Genomic DNA, 19,349 nt, shown 5'->3' on the forward strand with positions numbered 1-19,349 from the left:
CCGAGGCTGTTGGCACAACACTACCATGACACACTCTTTGGACTTAGAGAAGAGTATAACTAACCATGTTTGGTTTCCCACTAGGTTCCAGGCACTGTTTTACGTAGGCATACAGACGAACATATTCAAACCCCACAGGGACCCTGGGGCAGGTACCACCCATCATCTTCGTTTCACACATGAATGATCTAGGACTGCAGGGTATAATGGACACGTGGCACCCAAACAACTCAGGACCCAAATCCATGTTTTCCTTATCCAAGTCCTATCCTCCTTCCACTATTCATTATGTGGTATCCGTTCTTTCTGTTGCATCTTTTTGTTCATTTCACCTGTTATGGCCTCTATCAAAGAATGAAAGAAACAGGAGGCAAGGTTGGAATATACGAATTTTGCTGTCAGCTCTTTCAGGAAGATGAAACGGGGGTGGGAGAGGTGGTGGATTGAAACCAATGTCCAAACTGACACTTCTCTTATTATCTCTGGAATTAAGTTATCTGGGTCCACCCTGTTTGCCTCACAGCTCCAGGGCCAGGTTTTACAGAATGGCTACAGAGGGACCTTAGAGATCCAAAGAGGGAACACAGTTTCACCAAGCCCCTCATTCATCACCATCTGGAGCAGTAGTCTCATTAATAACTGGGGTTTAATCCTCCACATTCAAAGAGACTCCCATTACCCAAAACAATAATTTTTTTAATTACCCAAGCAGAGTGGCAATCGCATATTGAATACTAAGAATGATTTAAACTAATAAATACTTTTGGAAGTTCCTTGAACATTTTAATGAATTAAAAATGATGAAATATTTATAAGCAGTAACAACACCATTTAGTACCATTAATAAAATAAATACATTAGTCAGAGAATGGAATTCATTGCTATTTTACTACTAGACATTGATGTCAATGACTGAATATTGCTCCAAATTACTTGTAAAATAGACCAATTATTTTAGTGTGATTAATCTTTTCAATTATTTCTTTTATGTAGTTGTAATTTGAAAGTAATTTTCTTTTGGGAGTACAATGACCTCAGCACACTGGTTCCTTATTTATTTATATTTTAAAACCTTTTGTGTCTGCCCCCATTTCCAGGTGATTTTTCAATGGCTGAATATTTAAAACAGTCACCCAAGCAATCATTCTTGTTCCTAAGCACTTTGTGGGGGCATTTCTAATTGGCTTTATTAGTGATTATGAGTAAGCCATTCCAGAGTATAAAAGTCTCTGCCAACAGCAGCTATGCATCAGAAGGGAAAGGAGGGGTGGACAAAGTTCTTTCCTGGTTCCACCATCTGGGGCCTGGCTGTTTTAGACTCCACGCTTAGTTGGCTTGATGAGGCAGTGTGATAGACAGGTCAACGTACTTTTAGGGTCTTCCCTGGACTTTAGCCATCCCCATGGGATTAAACAGTCCTTTTCCTTTGGGGATACCATGGATTCTGTGCACTGAGTCACAAAAGAAAAAAACTGACTTTATTAGAGATAAAAGCATACAGAAGTAGCTGCCTTGGAAATCAAAATGTAGATCTGGGTTGTCAGGATCTCTGTTGGAAATGGGGTAAACTCTCCCTTGGCACAACTGTTCAGACAAGGCCCAAAGTGAAAGTGAAATGTAGATTCAATTTACATGCCAATTAGAAAATTATTAGGGAATATTAAGGGATTATTATTAATATTATATGTGATAAGGATATTATAGTTTTTTAAAGAGTCTTTATCTTTTAGAGGTATATGCTGAAATGTCTGTGGATAAGATAATATAATGCCTGGGATTTAGGAAAAACAATCTGGGAAAGGAAGAGTGCATGGTGGGTTACAGCCAGCTCATACTCACTGGCAAGAGCTGATTGTTACATTTTCAGAAATCTTGCGAGCTAGCTGATAAACACTTACTACTGAAAATTAAATGCTATAAACTGACAATTAAATAAAATATATGATTAAAAAGATAATATATTAAATGAAAACAAATAACAACAACATAAATGAAAGGTGGGTAGGACCCTGCCAGCATATAACTCACCATGGGCTAGTCCTACAGAATTATTTAGCCTTGGTTCCTGAATGGGGACATTCAGCTCAGACAGGGGACATGGGAGAGAGAGGGAGATGGTATTTATTGTGCCAAGCACTGTGCTAGGGGGTCTACACACAAAATCAGTTTTAATTTCCCAAAACCCATAATTATGCATTATTAGTCCCACTTACTTATGAGGAAAACAAAACTCACAGATGGGAAAAAAAAAAAAACCTCTTCTGAGATCAAAAGGTTGGTAAATGATGGAACTGGAATTCCACACTCATTCTGATTCCAAAGCCTGTAATCTCTCTCCTACATTGTAACAAAAAAACCTTTATTCACTACTTACCATGGGAGAAACACTGTTAGTTGCTAATTGGGATATAGAGATTTTTTAAAAAAGACACAGTCTTTTTAAAAATAGAACCTAGCATCTATCAAGCAAGACACATAAATAACCCTAGAAAGAAGTAGGCTGTTTTAAAACAGAAATATATAGAAACACAATTCTGGGCTGAGATTTCTGGGAGAAGACAGTATTTGAGCAGAAATCTGAAAGACGTGGAGGACTGGGAGAAGCAGATATTAGGAATGGAGGGGGCATAACTAAAAAAAAAGCTTAAATGTGGTAAGGCGCTCAGGGAAATGTAAGTAGATCTCAGTGGCTAAATGAAATTTTAGTCATTCTAATGCCTATCTTTTAAAGAGCACAGTCCACAGGTAAATTGCAGGCAAGTTTTAGAGATCGGGAGTTAAGAAGGGGAATGTTTGGTAAACGAGGTTCACCTTCCACCTGGAAGTCGCAGTGAGAACTAAGTGAGGACATCAGGCTGTGGCTTGGGTTCTGCTCTGGTTTTCACTTCTAAGCAATAGATCCACCACCGCATGATTGATTCAGTCCCTTGAAGAGACCAACCCAGGTGGTGGCCACCTGGATGCTAGCATCAGGTTGGCGATGCTGCAGCTCCCATCACCCACTTGGCACGTTGTTGTCATTAACATGAAATGTTTGCAAGAGGCACCAGAAGAGTCAATTTATTTCTGTGAATGGTAGTTTCACCATGAGAAACTGAGTGGCAGAGAGGGAGTAGCTTCATTTTCAAAGACTTGAGGCCAGAGAAGTCAGGGAGCTCAGGGCAACATCCACAAACACACCTCCACAGCCATCCTCTCCTTTGACCGTCATGATTAAGGTCAATTTGGGGACAGCCGTTGACATGTTGTTATTTCTATTTTAAATTAAAAAACAGTGTGCCAATTCTGGGGGAGACCTGATGACTCTTTTGACCCATGGTGTTGCATTGCTTGTTGTTGTTTAGTAGCTCCGTCATGCCTAACTCTTTGCGACCGTATGGACTGTAGCCAGGCTCCTCTGTCTGTGGAATGCTCCAAACAAGAATACTGGAGTGGGTTGCCATTTCTTCCTTCAGGGGATCTTCCTGACTCAGGAATTGAAAGTAAAAGTGTTAGTTGCTCAGCTGTGTCCTACTCTTTGCGACCCCATGGACTGTAGCCTGCCAGGCTCCTCTGTCCATGGAATTCTCCAGGCAACAATACTGGAGTGGGTTGCCATTCCCTTCTCCAAGGGATCTTCTCAACCCAGGGATCGAACCTGGGTCTCCTGCATTGTAGGCAGATTCTTTATTGTCTGAGCCACCAGAGAAGCCCAGGAGTCAAAAATGTTTCTCAAGCTTGGCAGGTGGATTCTTTACCACTAGTGCCACCTGGAAGCTCTGGAAGTAGTCTACAGCAAGTGAGAGGTGGATGCTTTACCACTAGTGGCACCTGGGAAGCCTAAAGAGGTGGAAGAGAAAAAAATGAAAGTGTCTGACTCTTTGCAACCCCATTGACTGTAGCCTGCCAGGCTCCTTGGTTCATGGAATTCTCCAGGCAAGAATAGTGGAGTGGGTTGCCATTCCCTTCTCCAAGGGACCTTCCCAACCATGGGATTGAACCCAATTCTCCTGCATTGCAGGCAGATTCTTTACTGTCTGAGCCACCAAGGAAGAGGTGGAAACATGACTTAAATTCCCTGACTGCTGGTTCAGCATTCATTCTGTGTTCTTTCTGAGAAAGGTGCATTGTAACTAGTTTGGAGGAAGACATCTCTACATATGGAGCACCTATTCAATACCTTGGGTAAACTAAATGTAAGTCAGGGATGCCTTTTGGGGAGCAGTGTTTGTCCCAAGTAGAATAGAGATCTTAAAGCCATCACATCAAAACTCAATCTTAAGACAGAAACAAGTTTATATCAGGGTCACTATGCATTTAGTTTAGTACTGCTCAGTAAATACCTGTCGTACGAATGGGTGAATGCACAGACGGTTGGATGAATGAGTCTGCTACACAGAGAGCTTTCTGCTGGCAGTCCAAAGATAGCATTCCACAGTAATTTCCTTTTACTAATACAAGCACAGACTAAGGAGGGTGCTGGGGTGCTGCTTGCTTTTGGAACAGAAAATGCCCAGTTTGGGCCAGGCTGCCAGGAGCCCATGAGGTTATCCTTCATTTTACCCAGCTGGATTTTGGATCTTACTCTAAAGGCTAATTGGTTCCACACGGCTGGCCAAATGTTGGAATCTGTTTGTGTAGCTTCTTGCATTTCGTCTTGTCCCCTCTTTGTCTAAGGAGGATATCCTCCAGTGCCCATCACTGTCTTTGATAAAGTAAGAAGAAAGAGAAGGGAGAGAGGGCCAGGTGATGCCATGCGTGTTTCATTGGAAACAATCATACCAGCTCCATACTTAGCATCTCAAAGCCAGGACCCACAGTGACAAAAATCTTTCTGGAGAAATGGCCCATATTCAAAGTACAATAGCCTTGGGCTTAGTCTTAATCATTTAAAGAAGATTTGGTTAATGTAATTCCATTTTGCTATTACATTTTAAATAAGTACAGTATAATAGGATCAAAAAGCTGGGGTTAATAGGAGAGTTAAAAACCAGACTGTCCAGCAACTCTCAAGCTGTACTTCATGAAAACCCAACTGGAAGGTTTGTCAAAGACTCACCTTCACTTCCTCTAGGGCAGCTGTACTTGTGTGATTTTATATACTGGATTTTTATATAAGACTTTGTTTGAATTGGACTTCCCTGGTGGCTCAGACAGTAAAGTGTCTGCCTACAATGTGGGGGACCTGGGTTTGATCCCTGGGTTGGGAAGATCCCCTGGAGAAGGAAACAGCAACCCACTCTTGCCTGGAAAATCCCATGGACGGAGGATCGTGGTAGGCTACTGTCCATGGGGTCGCAAAGAGTTGGACACGACTGAGCGACTTCACATTCACTTTGCTTGAATTAAGAGTTAAGCCTCTAAAAAATGTTTGAAGACTGTGGATCTAGTTTACATGTCCTCATTTTAGGGACGAAGATGTTAAGATAGCTGTCATCTCCCACTCTTTCGGGACACATGTTTTAAGGTGTCTGCAATGGTCTGACTGCGTTGGATTCCTCCCCCTTCCTGAAGTACAGAAGTCAGTGAAATTACCCTTAGCACCATGGTTAGTGTGAGTGAGGATTCTGACACCCTCTCTGAATGGATTAGAAGAGGTAATGTGTATGACAATGTCTTGATAGAGTAAGGGACCACGAGTACTTCTTGGTAAGAGGTCTGTTAGTGAGCTGAATGTGGCTCTGATCTGGGAAATTTCAGTTCTGATTCTTGTAGGTTCATGAAAGAACTATGGTCACCTGCAATAAAATGTGTTTTGGCTTACATCCTTGATTTTCACAGATGGGGGACCCACTATTGATAAGGGTGTGGTGGTCCTCTTAAACTGCCTTTGACCCGTCTGGGCAGGGAAAGGGAAATTCTGAACTGGTTTCTTAGAAAAACTGAGAACTTGACAACCATGAGATGGAGGTAGAAAGCACATTGGGCTAATCAGTAATTTAGTATGTTAAAAGTTCAAGGTAAATTTTTGAGTGTTTGTGCATTTAGTTTCCACATGGTGAGGGAGGCAGATTAGATGCTTTCTGGGGTCCTTCCAGAGGTAGCACTGGTGTGTGGCAGCTAACAGCATGGATGCTGGAGCCAGATGGCCTCCATTCCAGTACCAGCTGTGAGACTCTGGGTACATGACTTTGGTCTCTGTGCCTAGTGATGGTAATAATAATGCACACCTCACAGTGTTATGAATGTGCACAGAACAGGACCAGGCACATAGGAGGTGCTAGGTGGGTGTTCACAATATGTAATTTTATGAGCACACTGACCATTTTCAAGTCCTTTTCAAGATGCTAGTGCTGCTATTCTGACATATTTTTCAGTAGGTTCCTCTGAACCTGAGGGGTCCCAGTGAGTGTACTGCATAATCCTATGCTTTAGTTGTCTGCTGAAGAAAGGTCATTATGAAAGGATTAAGGGTTCCCTGGGAGCCTGGGCATGTAGGGGTTGATATCCCTGCCCTCAGTACTGAATACATACACCACTCTTTCAAGACGAGGGGAAAAAACCTCTTCCAAGTAATTTCCACTCACTGCTAGTTTCTTTTGGGAGTAATAGGGTAATAGCTCAAAGCTATAAAAGCAGGAGCAGCATTTATCAATTGATTGATTAGCTGATCAGTCAACAAATATTTACATCGTGTTTCTTATATGTTTAGCATGGTGTTAACTGTACCCTGGAGAAATAAAAGCAATATAAGACAAGGTTCTGAACCTCGTTATGGCCCCAAAATGACTAACTGAGAAATAATTATAAAATAGCTACTAAATTTAGATGCAGAGAGCAAAGTCTTCCAAGAATAATTTCTTTAATTGTGAGTGATGTTCTGGAGGGTTTGGGCCCCAAGCTGGATCTCAAATGATGAATCAGTGTTCAAAACATAAGGCCTGGGATCAAGTAGGCATTATCGGCATATTGTACAGAACACCAGTCTGCTAGAGGAGAGGTGTGGGGAAACAGAGGGCATAATGTTGGGCAGGTACAGAAGGGCCAGATTGTAAACGACTGTGGATATCAGGCAGAGGCACTGTGGCTTCCCAGGCAGGACTGAGAAGTGGTGAAAGTACCAAGGTCAGAGTCAGGGTGGTCCTGATGTTAATCCCAGCTCTACCATCAACCAGCTGGGTGATCTGCAGCCATCACTTTTCTGGCCCCAAGAAATGAGTGAAGTGGTCCAGCCCAACCTTCATATTTCTGATGTGGTAGACAATAAGAAGTTATTGGAACCTCATGAAAATGCCACAAGCAAAGGGACTTTGGAAGAGATTTTTCTGGTAATGTGTGAAGGATGGATAATGGTATCAGGGAGACTAGCTGGCTATTGCTAAAGTCCCAGAATACATATATGAAGGCCTGAATAAAGCATGTGCCTGAGGAAACAAAGTCAGAAGGGTAAATTCGAGAAGCAGTAACAGTGGCAACTAGACAGCAAGATAGAATGTGAGGCAGCCACAAGCCTAGAGCTCAAGGCTTGATCATCTGGATGTAGGGATAAGAAGAAGAGTCAAAGATAATTCTAAGGTAAATAAAACTCCAGCCTCTACACATTCCATTAAGGCAGCAGAATGTCATGGATAGAAACACTGGCTTGGTGGTCAGACTGATTTAGGATTGAGTGTGGCTCTACCTTTCCCTAACTGTACAATGATGGCAACTTTAGAAACATCTGTGAGGTTCAGTTTCCCCATATGTAAAATGAGGATAATAGTGCCTATTTTTTAGTGTTATTGTAAAGCTCGCAGGAGATAACTGACACGTGTAAAGGGATGAGCCCTCTACCTGTGCACATGCCTAATGCTCCATAGATGAGAGCTTTCATTGTTCACTAACTGATAAGCTAATAACTGTTACATTCTATGACAACAGGTGTCAGGATTCAGAGGGAGTCACGACCTCTGCCTTGATGGCACCCACAGATAGATATCTTCTCTTTTGCGAGCAGAATTGTCCCAACGACCCCATACCCCATCTCCAGTTTAGTTAAAATGGCACTTCCTTTCTTGTGGGACAAGGAAGGGTTGTAGAAGTCTATTGAAAGCAGACCAGATACCCTACAAGCTGAAAAGCTGAAAGTGAAAGTCATGTCCGACTCTTTATGATTCCATGGACTATAGGCCACCAGGCTCCTCTGTCCATGGGATTCTTCAGACAAGAATACTGGAGTGGGTAGCCATTCCCTTCTCCAGGAGATCTTCCCAACCCAGGGATTGAACCCAGGCAGAAAGTAGACTAGATATCCCACAAACCTATTAACATCCTGGCTAGCATGTCATCAGCCTGATCAGCCTCCTCAAATGTACTACTTCTCTTAGCTCCTCCCCTTCATGACCTAACTAATGTAATGATCTCAGAAAACACAGATGTTTGTCTACATCAAATAGGCCTTGGGTATGCCTCCAAAACAACTCCTTCTTTTTAAATATATGAGGGTAGCTTTAGGATACTTTTTATGTTTTCAACTTGTCCATACCACCTGATGTGCACTTGAATTTGTTCCATTATAGCAGGAAGAGTTAGAAGTTCTCAGGAAACACTGGGATCACTCTGTTCTCTGCCTCACATGTCCACAGTGGTCCTTTCATACCTCTTGGTGGTCACAGGATTCCAAACCTGAGAAGGAGCACAGAGGACACCTGCTTCCCCATGAAAACCATCTGTTCTTGGACTTGGAGCCTCTGAAGAAAGGTAGCTGGGCCATGAGAACCTTCCTGGGTATCTTGAAAGTTCTACTTTCCCTAAGGAATCAGAGACAGATTTCTTTTCTCCCTCCTTAAGAGAGTGTCCTGCCAGAAGAAACACTTTCTGGACCATTAGAAAAAGTTAGAGAGGTCAACTCTCTTGGTTTTGTAAGGGTAGAGAAGCAGAAAAGAAACACATCCTGTAAACTGTGCAATGGATTGCTACAAATGCAAGATAAACTACAGAGGGAGAATACTGTAGGTGAAAGGAAGTTGCAGGAGTAAGGAAGGAAAAATGTGCACAACTGGTTGAGAACTTTCAAAGGTGCAAAGAATTTTTGCAGGAGTATTTGTGCTGGACCTAATACTCGGAGTTTTATAGCCTCTTACTCTCTTCTGATGCTGCTGAAATGAGATTAGGCCAATTCTGGGAACTCATACCTTCATCCTGACACATTCCTGATAACTGGCTCCATTTCAATACATGATCTCTTTTGGACAGTATGTGGACCCTTGACATCTGTGAGGACTGATGATGTCCAGAGACTTTCACAAATCCCTAAGTTCGTTGAGTGTGGAAACATTTGTACAAGCTCCTGGCTTTCTCCCAAACCACATGTTTCTTGTACAGCGTCTCACATCACAGGCTAGGCACCTTTTCAATTTGAACTGAAGTTAAATCTATCATGTTGTGATAGATTTTTCTTTTTCTGACATATAAACCAGTTTTGATTAAAAAAAAAAGAAAGAAAACCACTTTGTGAAAGTTCTTGCAAGGCCAGCAATGAATGAAGAGCAACAGCAAGGTAACGAACTGGGTGGTCAGCAGAGTCCCTACCTAAAGGAGTCCCTTTTGTATACAGCTTCATATTCAAAACTGGGCCTCAACATGTGACCGATGGCTATGTGTTATGAGGCTTCATGGTTGCTGATGGACATTCTAAATGGAGAGGTGAGGCCTGGGAGTGCCACAGACTCCCTTTCTGTCCATACTTCATTCCTGGGCCTCCAGACTACAGGTTCCATAGCACAGGTGAGTGAACCTCTAGGAAGCAGCAGGCAGGGCAGGAAAATAGTGGCTATGAAAGCAATTTGTTTCCTAAAGTTTGCATAGTTTAAGTCCATCTTATATACCCTTTACATGTGGAAAAATAATAAAGGATATTTATAATGACGACACTAGGTCTTCTGAAGAATCAAGGAAAGATCAACCTCATATCTGTATCAATGATCAGTCTTCTCCTGCATACAAATCACACTTGGAGCAATGTCTAATGAAAAATATATATAAAATATGATCTTGAAAATAGGAATAGAAGATCAAAAACTCTGTAGAGGGAAGGGAAAATAAGTTTATCAAATAACTACACAGATATAATTTACCATGATTGAGTATTGCATTTAGCTCAGAGTTTCCTGGCAACAAAGACAAAAAGAAAAAAAAAAACTGACAAATTACCCTTCAGGAGAGAGATGTCTTCTCTTGGTAATAAACCTTGAAATAAATTCACAATGTGGAGTTATGCAAAAGGAATTCAATGACACATGCCTTAATGATTTTTACAAAATAAGCAAGAATTTTCACATATAACCATTTCCCACATTGTCCCTTAATAACAGCTTAAATCAAATAATTAAAAATACTTAATTGTAAATTTTACCTCAGGGGGGGGAAAAGTAAAGTACTAATCATTATCAAGTTAGTGGGATGGAGATACATGTGAAAAAAAAAATGGCAGAATGTTGATAATTTTTGAAACTGGGTTGAGGGTACATGGGAGCCCATTTCACTATTCTATTCATTTGTAAACTTTGAAAATTTCCACAAAACAAAACAAAACCATAGCTGAAAGCATTTGGACTCCAGGGAAGTTAAGCTAATGTGTTATCCAACAAAGACTATATTCTATTTGATATAGCTTCAAGTTAAGTAGATATAATATTATAACTCAATCTTTGAAAACTGATCAGCAGGGCTGTGAACCACTTGGCAATATTCAGAATCAGACCCAAAGCACTGGAGACACTTCTGTATCAGCGTGCACATTTCCAGCTAATTATGGTGGCAGATTACTGACCTACTTAAGACAACAAGCTACCAAGGAGTGGAGGGGGAAAGCCAGATTCAGATACCTTCACTGCAGTTCTTTAGGGCAAAGAAGTCCACTGCAGATAAGCTTCGGTTTCCATTTGAGATATATTCCAGGGCCACTCGGAACGGGTTCTCTGGGCGCCCAATTCTTCCCTGCAGCACAGTCCAACTGGTTGCATTGGAAAGCAGAGGGGAAAAACACAGAAAAACAGTGATGAGAAGCAGATCTAACCTGCAGAGAGGCCCCACGCCTACCCTGACCTCAGGGCCCATGTTCTCCATTCCGTATGAAGAGGTGGAACCCTAAGTGGTTCTGAGGATGGTCAGTCTGATAGTAACACACACACACACACACACACACACACACACACTTATTTCCTTCCTGTCCAACTAACTCAGAGACCCAATTCTTAAACCTACTGTGGCCACTGGTGTTTCTTTTGTCTTACTTTTTAGGCAACTCCAGACCTTTGGACTATTTCATACAGGAAAAAATATGTACACCTGAGAAAATCTGCCAGCAGAGTGAAGGAATAGTCTTCAAAGCATTTATCAGTGTATTCATAATTATCTCTGGAAAGAATGTTTGGTTTTTGGAATTTTATCTGATCCTCAAATCTCAGAATCCTTGGGTTTGCTATATAGTTGCTTAAGGAAAGCTAGCAAGTGCTATTTATTGACTGCAGGAAAATTAAAGTGCATTGAAGCATGTATTTTGGGGTAAAAGCTACCTAAGATTGACGTGGACTCTGCAAAAAGGTGCAAACAGGAGAAGACAGAAGCAGGTCAAATGTGAGCTCTGCATCTGTCTATAATCAAGGACACCGACAGAGCCAGAGAATAGAGAATAAGCTAAATGAACATTTTTACACCTCACTCAGGCTATTAACCTCTTGGAATAGCCTCCTGTCACTGATTGGAACATCAAATTTACTTTCCAACATTGATTCAGGTTTTTTAAAATATATAATTATTTTGATAACTTTGTGTGGAGAATGGAAATTACCTGGACTATTTTATATTTTCTTTCCTTTTAAAGAAAAAAAATTTTATTGAGGTATAATGTACAATAAATTGCACATCCCAAAGTATACAATTTGATGAATTTTGACATGTGGATTCACCTTAACTCATCACAATGTTTCATACTGTCTGAGCACTAGGTTGGGCTTAGGTATGGTAATACGAGTGCTAAGGAACTTAGGGAAAGACTAGCTTTTTGTTTAAAAAAATTTTAAAGCACCCTCCCAAATTTCAAGTATAAAAATATTAAAAATTCAGAAAAGTTGGTAAAGGAAAGTAAAAGTCACCTGGAAACTCATCTAGAGACTACCATGGTAAACACCTCTAAGCAGCACTGTAGCTACAGCTTTACACAAATAAGGTCATACACACACGTGCTCCCTCAATGGTTTGTCACAAGACAATCAATATAAATTACATGATGAGGTCAAAGACTGCATTTTAACAATTTGTGCATTGCTCCTGGTTTTTCCTCTTTATGATCATGCTAAGGCTAGCCCTGTGAATTTATCTTAGGACAAATTCTTAGACCCTGGGTCAAAGCATATATGCATTTAAAACTCTGAGAATATTGTCAGTCCTTTAACACTGAATTAGAGGGCTCATTTCTCCATTTGTTTGTTAACATGGGATCCCATCAAATCTTTTCCATTCATTAACTTTTGGTGAGGAAGGCATCACCTAAAGCAATCTATGGTCTTTCAGGGGGGTGTTCCTGGATGGGGATTTTGTGTCTCTGGTTCTTGCCATGTTGCTGGGCATGCAATGAGGTTTGCTGGATGAAGAAGGCAGTGCTGTTCCCTTTCTATGCTCTTCTGTAGTTAATTCTGAGCACTGGAGCCAGTGCCTCCACCATTTAATAAAATTGTATTAAGTTTCCCCACAATAGATGCTGTAAAAGGGACTATTGCTGTTGTGAAGTTTGTTCTCTGTTACTGTACCCAACAGGATTTCTATCCAAAATAAAACCAGTGCAACTGAATAAGGAAAAGGAGGGCTTTCCGTTTAAATGTGGAACTGTCAAAGAAAAAAAAAATTGAAAAGAAAATGTAAATGAGGGGTTCTTAAGGAAAAAACAGACAAAGAGAGCAGAATTTTTCTTGTTCTTCTGAAAAATAAAGGACTCTTTTTGAGGGAAGATGGTGGTGAAAAGGCATGACTATTCATATTCTTCCACAATCATAGCTCTCTGCTCTGAGGAATGATGGATTTTAATTCCAGGTACACAGTGGCCCTTGATGATGATTTCCATTTCTGTATTGGCACTAGCCCTCTGGATAAATGTGTCAAGAGTTTTAGGAATTAGTTTCTGAGTTACTGATGCAATAACTTTTGTCTGAAATTCTCCAGCTTCCCATAGTTTACTGCTGCAACTTTAATAACTTTCAGAGCAGTTGCCAAACATGATTTTATAACCAGGGAAGTTGGGACTGAAAAAGGGCAAGCTTATACCTAGGGTCAGATTTGTTTAAGAGACAGCAAAAACCCTATTGGGGGAAAAATACCACACACTCTCTTTTTTCTCTGCCTCCATTTTCTTGGCTGACATCCCAATGGTCATGAAACTTGCTCCTTAGGGTCCTATTTTCCTCTTTAGCTGGTGGCCACTCTACTTGTGCTTTCAAGGGGGAAGGTGATGTTCTAACCTAGAGCCTCCTAGAGACAAACGTGCAGCTATATCCACGTGCTGGGGATTTGCAGTCATCTCAGCACTGGTGCTTCGATCAATCAACATGACACTGTGGGGAGTCCATCTGGACTTCAGGAAGCCAGAAGAATGGTCTGAATGGCCTGTCACCATCCATTATCTTCCAGTTGTCTCTCTGGAGCTCTTCACTTCCAGTTCTGGCTCTGTCCACCATTTGCCTGATGACTTTGAACAAGGCACTTTACTCCAAATGCCTGAAATTTTAAATGTTTGTATTCTCAATCACAGAAAGTATCTCCAACTTTGTGTAAATTTGCTGAGAAAACAACTGACTACACATTTTTTTGCTGAGTGGCTGCATCATAATAAATCAGAGTCCACTGAAGAAGGCAGGAGGGTTGGTTTGTGAATATCAAGGTCCATTTCTGACCTGGAGGCTGGAAGTTGTATATTCAAAGGCCATCAGGTTGGGAACTGAGTCTCAGATTATGGTCCTAGACTTGCATGGGGTATGGTAAGTCCCAGAACCCACTTGGGTTTTAGTTTCTTCATTAGCAAAATGTTAAAGAGTTCTCCAAGTTCTCATACTGGTCTGATACCAATACTTCTCTAGCAGATCACCCAAGTCCTAATGACAAAACACTTTACCAAAACCCTGAAAGCTTCAGTGGGCCAATAATATTCTACAGAAGGTGGAAGAATGATTTGTCAAATTACCCAGACTTATTTCTCCAGAGAGACTCAGTTCCACCCCCTCAGAGAAATGAAGAGACCGGTTCAAGGTCACCCATTTGGTTACCTGAAGACCAAAGATTAAAATCAAATATATTATTGCTCCACAACTGCAAGAACAGGAGACAATGTGATTCATGAGTCAGTCTGTATATTCAGTCACATTTCATATTTCTAGAATCATAAAGATAAAGAAGGATGTGTTGACTTAGCATTGCTACAGGGAATCACCAGTCTGGGTTTTGAGGATAGACAGGCCAGTCAGACAGTGAAATACCTTGTCAGAAAATGCACACGAAAAAACAAAAAAGTCATAAGAAGATATGACATGGAAACAGAAACTCTAGGGTTCCTACTGCCCCATACCAGGTCAGTCTCTCCAAGTTTAAAGGAGACTGGGACTTCTGATGTGAGACAAGCTGCTGATGAGATTGAAAGGTTGGCAGCATGTCTCAAAAGGATGAAGGCAGAAAGTTATTTTAAGTCCAGAATGAAGGGGCACTTTTGGACAGCACTTGAGGGCCATGAGTGGCACCTGACAAGATGGAGAAATGTGTATTACTTCCTGCTGCGTGATATTCCAATAGGCATGATGTTGATGTAGGGCTGGCTCACAAAAGTGAGCCATCAAACCTACATGCTGGTCAATGGAATACCTTTCTGAGATGGTTTTAGCTGCTTCAACATCAGGAGGCCTACATTCACTTCTCAGCTCCATGATCTACTAAGCAACCACAGGCAAATGTTATAATTTCTCTCACCTCCTATTTCCTTATTTTTAAGGTGGAAGTCATAATGCTTAGCTTTCTAGATTGCTGTGAGGATTTCTGAGAAAGATGTACACAAGAAACGTCCTTATTAGGGGCTCCATAAATGAGAACTATTCTTACAGAAGACCAGAGCTCTTTTTCATAGAATGGCACATAGAATGGTCCATGAAACTATCTGCATCTCAATTCATTTATAAGATTCAAGTGGGAGAGTAAAGTAGGTAAAAGAAGGTAAGAAAGGCATTAGCAATTTATGAATAGCAGCCACCTTCTGTTGAAATGAGGAAAAATTTTTAGTTAAAAGAAATTATGTTGGAAAAAAAAGAAACTATGCTGAAACAACCCTACAACAAAATACGCTAGGATTGGACTATGATAGCAGATCAATATTCTGCCCAGAGCTCTCTAAAGGCCCCATCTCTCTTTGGAGTAAAATCCTCTATTTAGCTTCGCATCTTTCTGTAGCATGTGAAAAGATGCCTTATGTCTAGATGTTGGTTAGGATTTGTTGAATTGAATTCCACTTCTCGGGTATTTTTTGGTGCATTATCGAACACTAGATAACATATTAAATGCTCTGAGGATCCTTAGAGTTGAAAATGTAGCTTTGTACTTGAGGAGCTTACAGACTGGTAAGGAAGAGTAAAAGTATGAGCTGAACTTTACAGTGAACAGCAGTATAGAGGAGCTGCATGAGCAGCATGGGCACTATGTGCTGTTGAATCATAGAGAGCAAAGTGATGTCTTAAATCCAGTGATCAGGAGAGGTATAACTTGAGGATGGGTTGTGAAGAAGGGGCAGGAATTGGGAAGAGGGTGATGTAGAAAGAGAGGCTGGCATGAGTACATGAGCAGAGCCCATACAGACTGTATACAGAAAACAGGTGGCTCTATCTGGTGGGAGTCAATGTCTTTCACTAATTTCTATAGGAAGGAGGTCCTCTGTGTCTTGCCACACTCCCCAACTCTCCCCAACCTCAACCTCCTTATACAGGGTGATGGATCATTCATCATTGTGTCTTCTGGGCCTGATACATTTTAGACACTTAACAAGTATTTGTTGAATAAGAGAACAAATATACCAACAGATTTCTGTTAAATGAGAAGATTCTGACATTCTTGGCCAAAATTTATATTGCAGTTTGCACTGTTTGCTGAACCCAGGGTAGGCAAGACATGAGCTAAGAGGCTGGAAGGAAACTCAAGGAGCCACAGGAACTGCAGAAACATTTATTTTCTCCTGACTGGCATGGAAGCCATAACACAGCTTCTCTCCTGGTTGACACAGCAGCCATAACATAACCATAACAGAGCCATAGCATAACCTCATATAACATACCCATGATATTGCTCCAGTGTAGCCCTGATGCAGCAGCAGCCAGGGCTTTCATGGTGAAGCTTATACAGGTGTACTGCACAAAGTAGCCTGTGACCAAGCGAGTATCTTGTGACACACATGCACAGTGCTATAAGTGATCTCACCTGTTACACAATCATTATTTACAAAACGTGGGGCAAGAGTGAGAGGCCGTGGGGCAAGAAAGCCTGACCATGCCATCTTGGCTAATTTGCTCTTTCCCTATAGTAGTGAAGTTGAGTTAATCTGAAAGTTCAAGTCAATTCATTACTGTTAGCTCTCATCCATTCAAGTGGTAACGATACCTTCCCTTTGGAGGAACCTAAAGATTGGGAGATTTGGGGGCTTGAAGGAAGTTTGGGATTTTTTCACTGTTTAGTTCTTGGCTCCCCCTTTGCCCACACATAGGCCCCATCTTTAAAGAGGCAGGACCATGGAAAACCATCAAACTAGCTTTTGTTCAAGGACCTAGAACCCAAAGAAGGCATCAGAGTTACAGTAACTGAGACATGGAGGGGACCTGAGTGCTTAACTAGGAGAGGTCCCACCTCATGCATGAACACCCTCTAGAACCCAGGTCAGCCTTGAACCTTGTTAATGAATATTAACAAGGGCAACAATTCTAGTGATATTAATAACTGCACTAATAATGTGATCAGCAACAACAGTTAACATTTATTGAGGGCCTACTCTGTGCTCTGCTTCTAGTTGAGTTTTAAACCTAGTGTCATGTGACTCCATAGTTCTTTATGAACACCTTCCTAAATTGTCCTTTTAAGCTTCTTGAGGTTAGAAATCATGTCTTCCTGGGCCTTTGTTTCAGTTTCTGGCCCTGATGAATACAGCTGGGGATTCGAAGCTAAAAGATACGGTCATTCCACATTCTGTAGTGGCTACAAGTGCCAACCCGTTCAGGTGGTGACTACCCCCTTGCCAGAATAGCTAAATTCATGGATTAATTGAGGATGATGGAAACCACACAAATTAGACAACCAGCAACGTCCTTTTCACATGGAGCTTAGTCACATGATTACTATTATTACTGAGCACAAGACTGTCAAAGTTCAGGCCACACAGCTGACATTCCTTCACATATCCCCTTGCTAAGACTCTCTTTTGACAAGTGTCAGGATGTGGGTGTGAAGGTGTGAAGGTTCATTAGAAATAAGGGATTGAGCCTGTGGCAGCTCATCGAGATCGATTAAAAAAAAAAAAAAAAAAGTCAATTGCACTTCTCTCCCTAATCTTATCCTAAAGGAAAGAAGCACACATAACTTCCAAGGTTTTTTAAAAATAGACTTTGTAGTAATTCTACAGCAAATATAAACCATTCAGCACTATTTTTTATTGTTTCCATTAAATCAGCCTGCATTTAAAGCATTTTTATGGGAGATAGCAGGGGAGAAAATGCCAGATCAATGTAAATTTTACTGTAAAGTCCTTTGTTGCTAGTTAATTTTCTGTAATAATAATTACAGTTTGTATGTGTTGGGGGTCTATTACCCAAGTAGCCCTGGCTTTGTTATTCCTTGCCCTTCAAGATGTCCCAGAAGTTAGATGTGTGTGCCCTGGAGAGGATTGGATCTGGATGGAAACTAGGTTTCCAGTTGATTCAGGATGTGGTTCCCACTAGCCCGTGGTGGAAAGAGATGCCCTGAGGCTGAGGGTGGCTTCTGGCTCTTCTGGAGGGAACTGTGGGAGCAGTGAGGTGCTGAGACAGGAATGGGCTCACTGGGGCCACAGCGGACTTGGTAGAGACCTTAGCACTGCTGGTCGGAAAGCAGTTTTGGTTTCTATCAGAGATGCTGTGTGGGTGACAGGGATCTGGAAGGCAGCCCAGCTTTCCCTAGGTGGGGGCTAGGAAAATGTTCCCAAGCTGCCTTTCCCCTAATTCTTCTGTCATGCTCTTGAGCAAAGAAAAAAGTTGAATGGTTTTTGGCTTTTCTTCCTGGCCTCTCTTCAGCTTCTAATTTTATCTCCATCCCTCTCTCCCTCCCTCCTTTCCTTCCTTCATTCCTTTCTCTTTTACTCCCTCCCTTCCTTTTTTCTTTCCTTCCTTCAGGAGAAGCACATTGATTAAGAGCACAAACCTTGGAGGCAGACTTCCCACTTGATAATCTCAACTCTACCTCTTACTGACTGTGACTTCTGGCCGGCTACCTACCTAATCTCTCTGTGCCCAAGTTCCATCATTAAGAAGTAGGGAGAGTAAAAGACCCTATAAGAGGTGTGGTGAAGACCATGTGGATTCAGACATGCATAGTACTTAGCTGACACTCAGGAAGCATTAGCTAATACTGTTACTATTAGGTCAGTGTTTCTTCTCTCTCTTACACCCGCTATGGCAGATGACCTTACAAGGAAGGACTTTACAAGAGGGTGAAACAGGAAATTGACTGAGTATGATGGGATTTCAGGGATTAGGGGGGAGCCTCCCACTCCAGAACACCAAAACTTTGGGGATTCTTTCCAGTCTCCCATGCAGAGCTGATGCACAAATGCAAACACTCCAAGGAACATTGTGCCAGGCCCTTGATATACATCTCATTTATTTGTATGTGTGTGTGTGTTCATTTATATTGTTTCATTCCAGAAAGGATTTAAGGCAGCTATTTTACTTTATTTCATTTAATTTTCACAATAAATGCATGAGACAGATATGATCATCTCCATTTTATAAGAGAGAAAATTGAGGCTCAGAGAGCTTATAAACTTGCCCATGTAGTAAATGGTAAAAGGTGATATGAACCCAAGATGATTTATCTTCAAAATTGTTGCACTTCCTACTATATCGCACATGGGTGTAAATTTATGTTAAACGTAAATAACTTGTTTATTAAAAGAATTTTTTAGTGGGTCAGAAGTGGCTAGTATTTGAAGAACAGCAGTGCTCAGAAAAGGCTGTATCCAAGAAGTATTTGGCTTCTTCCAGTGCTGTCCCAGGCTATCTTATTCCTTTTTCCCTCAAGCTCCACATTGTCACAACCATGTGGGAATACATGGGACTGTGGCAGGAAAACATCCAGCCAGTTCCCTGGAGGAGAGCTTTTCTTCATTCTACACCAGGCCACGCACA

The 19,349-nt window shown here is 41.4% G+C and overlaps 1 protein-coding gene across 1 annotated transcript in view; it reads right to left on the reverse strand.

The window, feature by feature from the left end:
- ALK (ALK receptor tyrosine kinase) overlaps positions 1-19,349 on the reverse strand; it is a 725,373-nt gene that overhangs the window by 177,047 nt on the left and 528,977 nt on the right. Inside the window, exon 5 of the mRNA XM_043917489.1 lies at positions 10,785-10,912. Within this exon, the coding sequence (XP_043773424.1) occupies positions 10,785-10,912 (128 nt within the window). The remainder of the gene's footprint in view (positions 1-10,784; positions 10,913-19,349) is intronic.

Source organism: Cervus elaphus, chromosome 11 (genome assembly GCF_910594005.1).
Source record: "Cervus elaphus chromosome 11, mCerEla1.1, whole genome shotgun sequence".
Classification (NCBI taxonomy): Eukaryota; Metazoa; Chordata; class Mammalia; order Artiodactyla; family Cervidae; genus Cervus; species Cervus elaphus.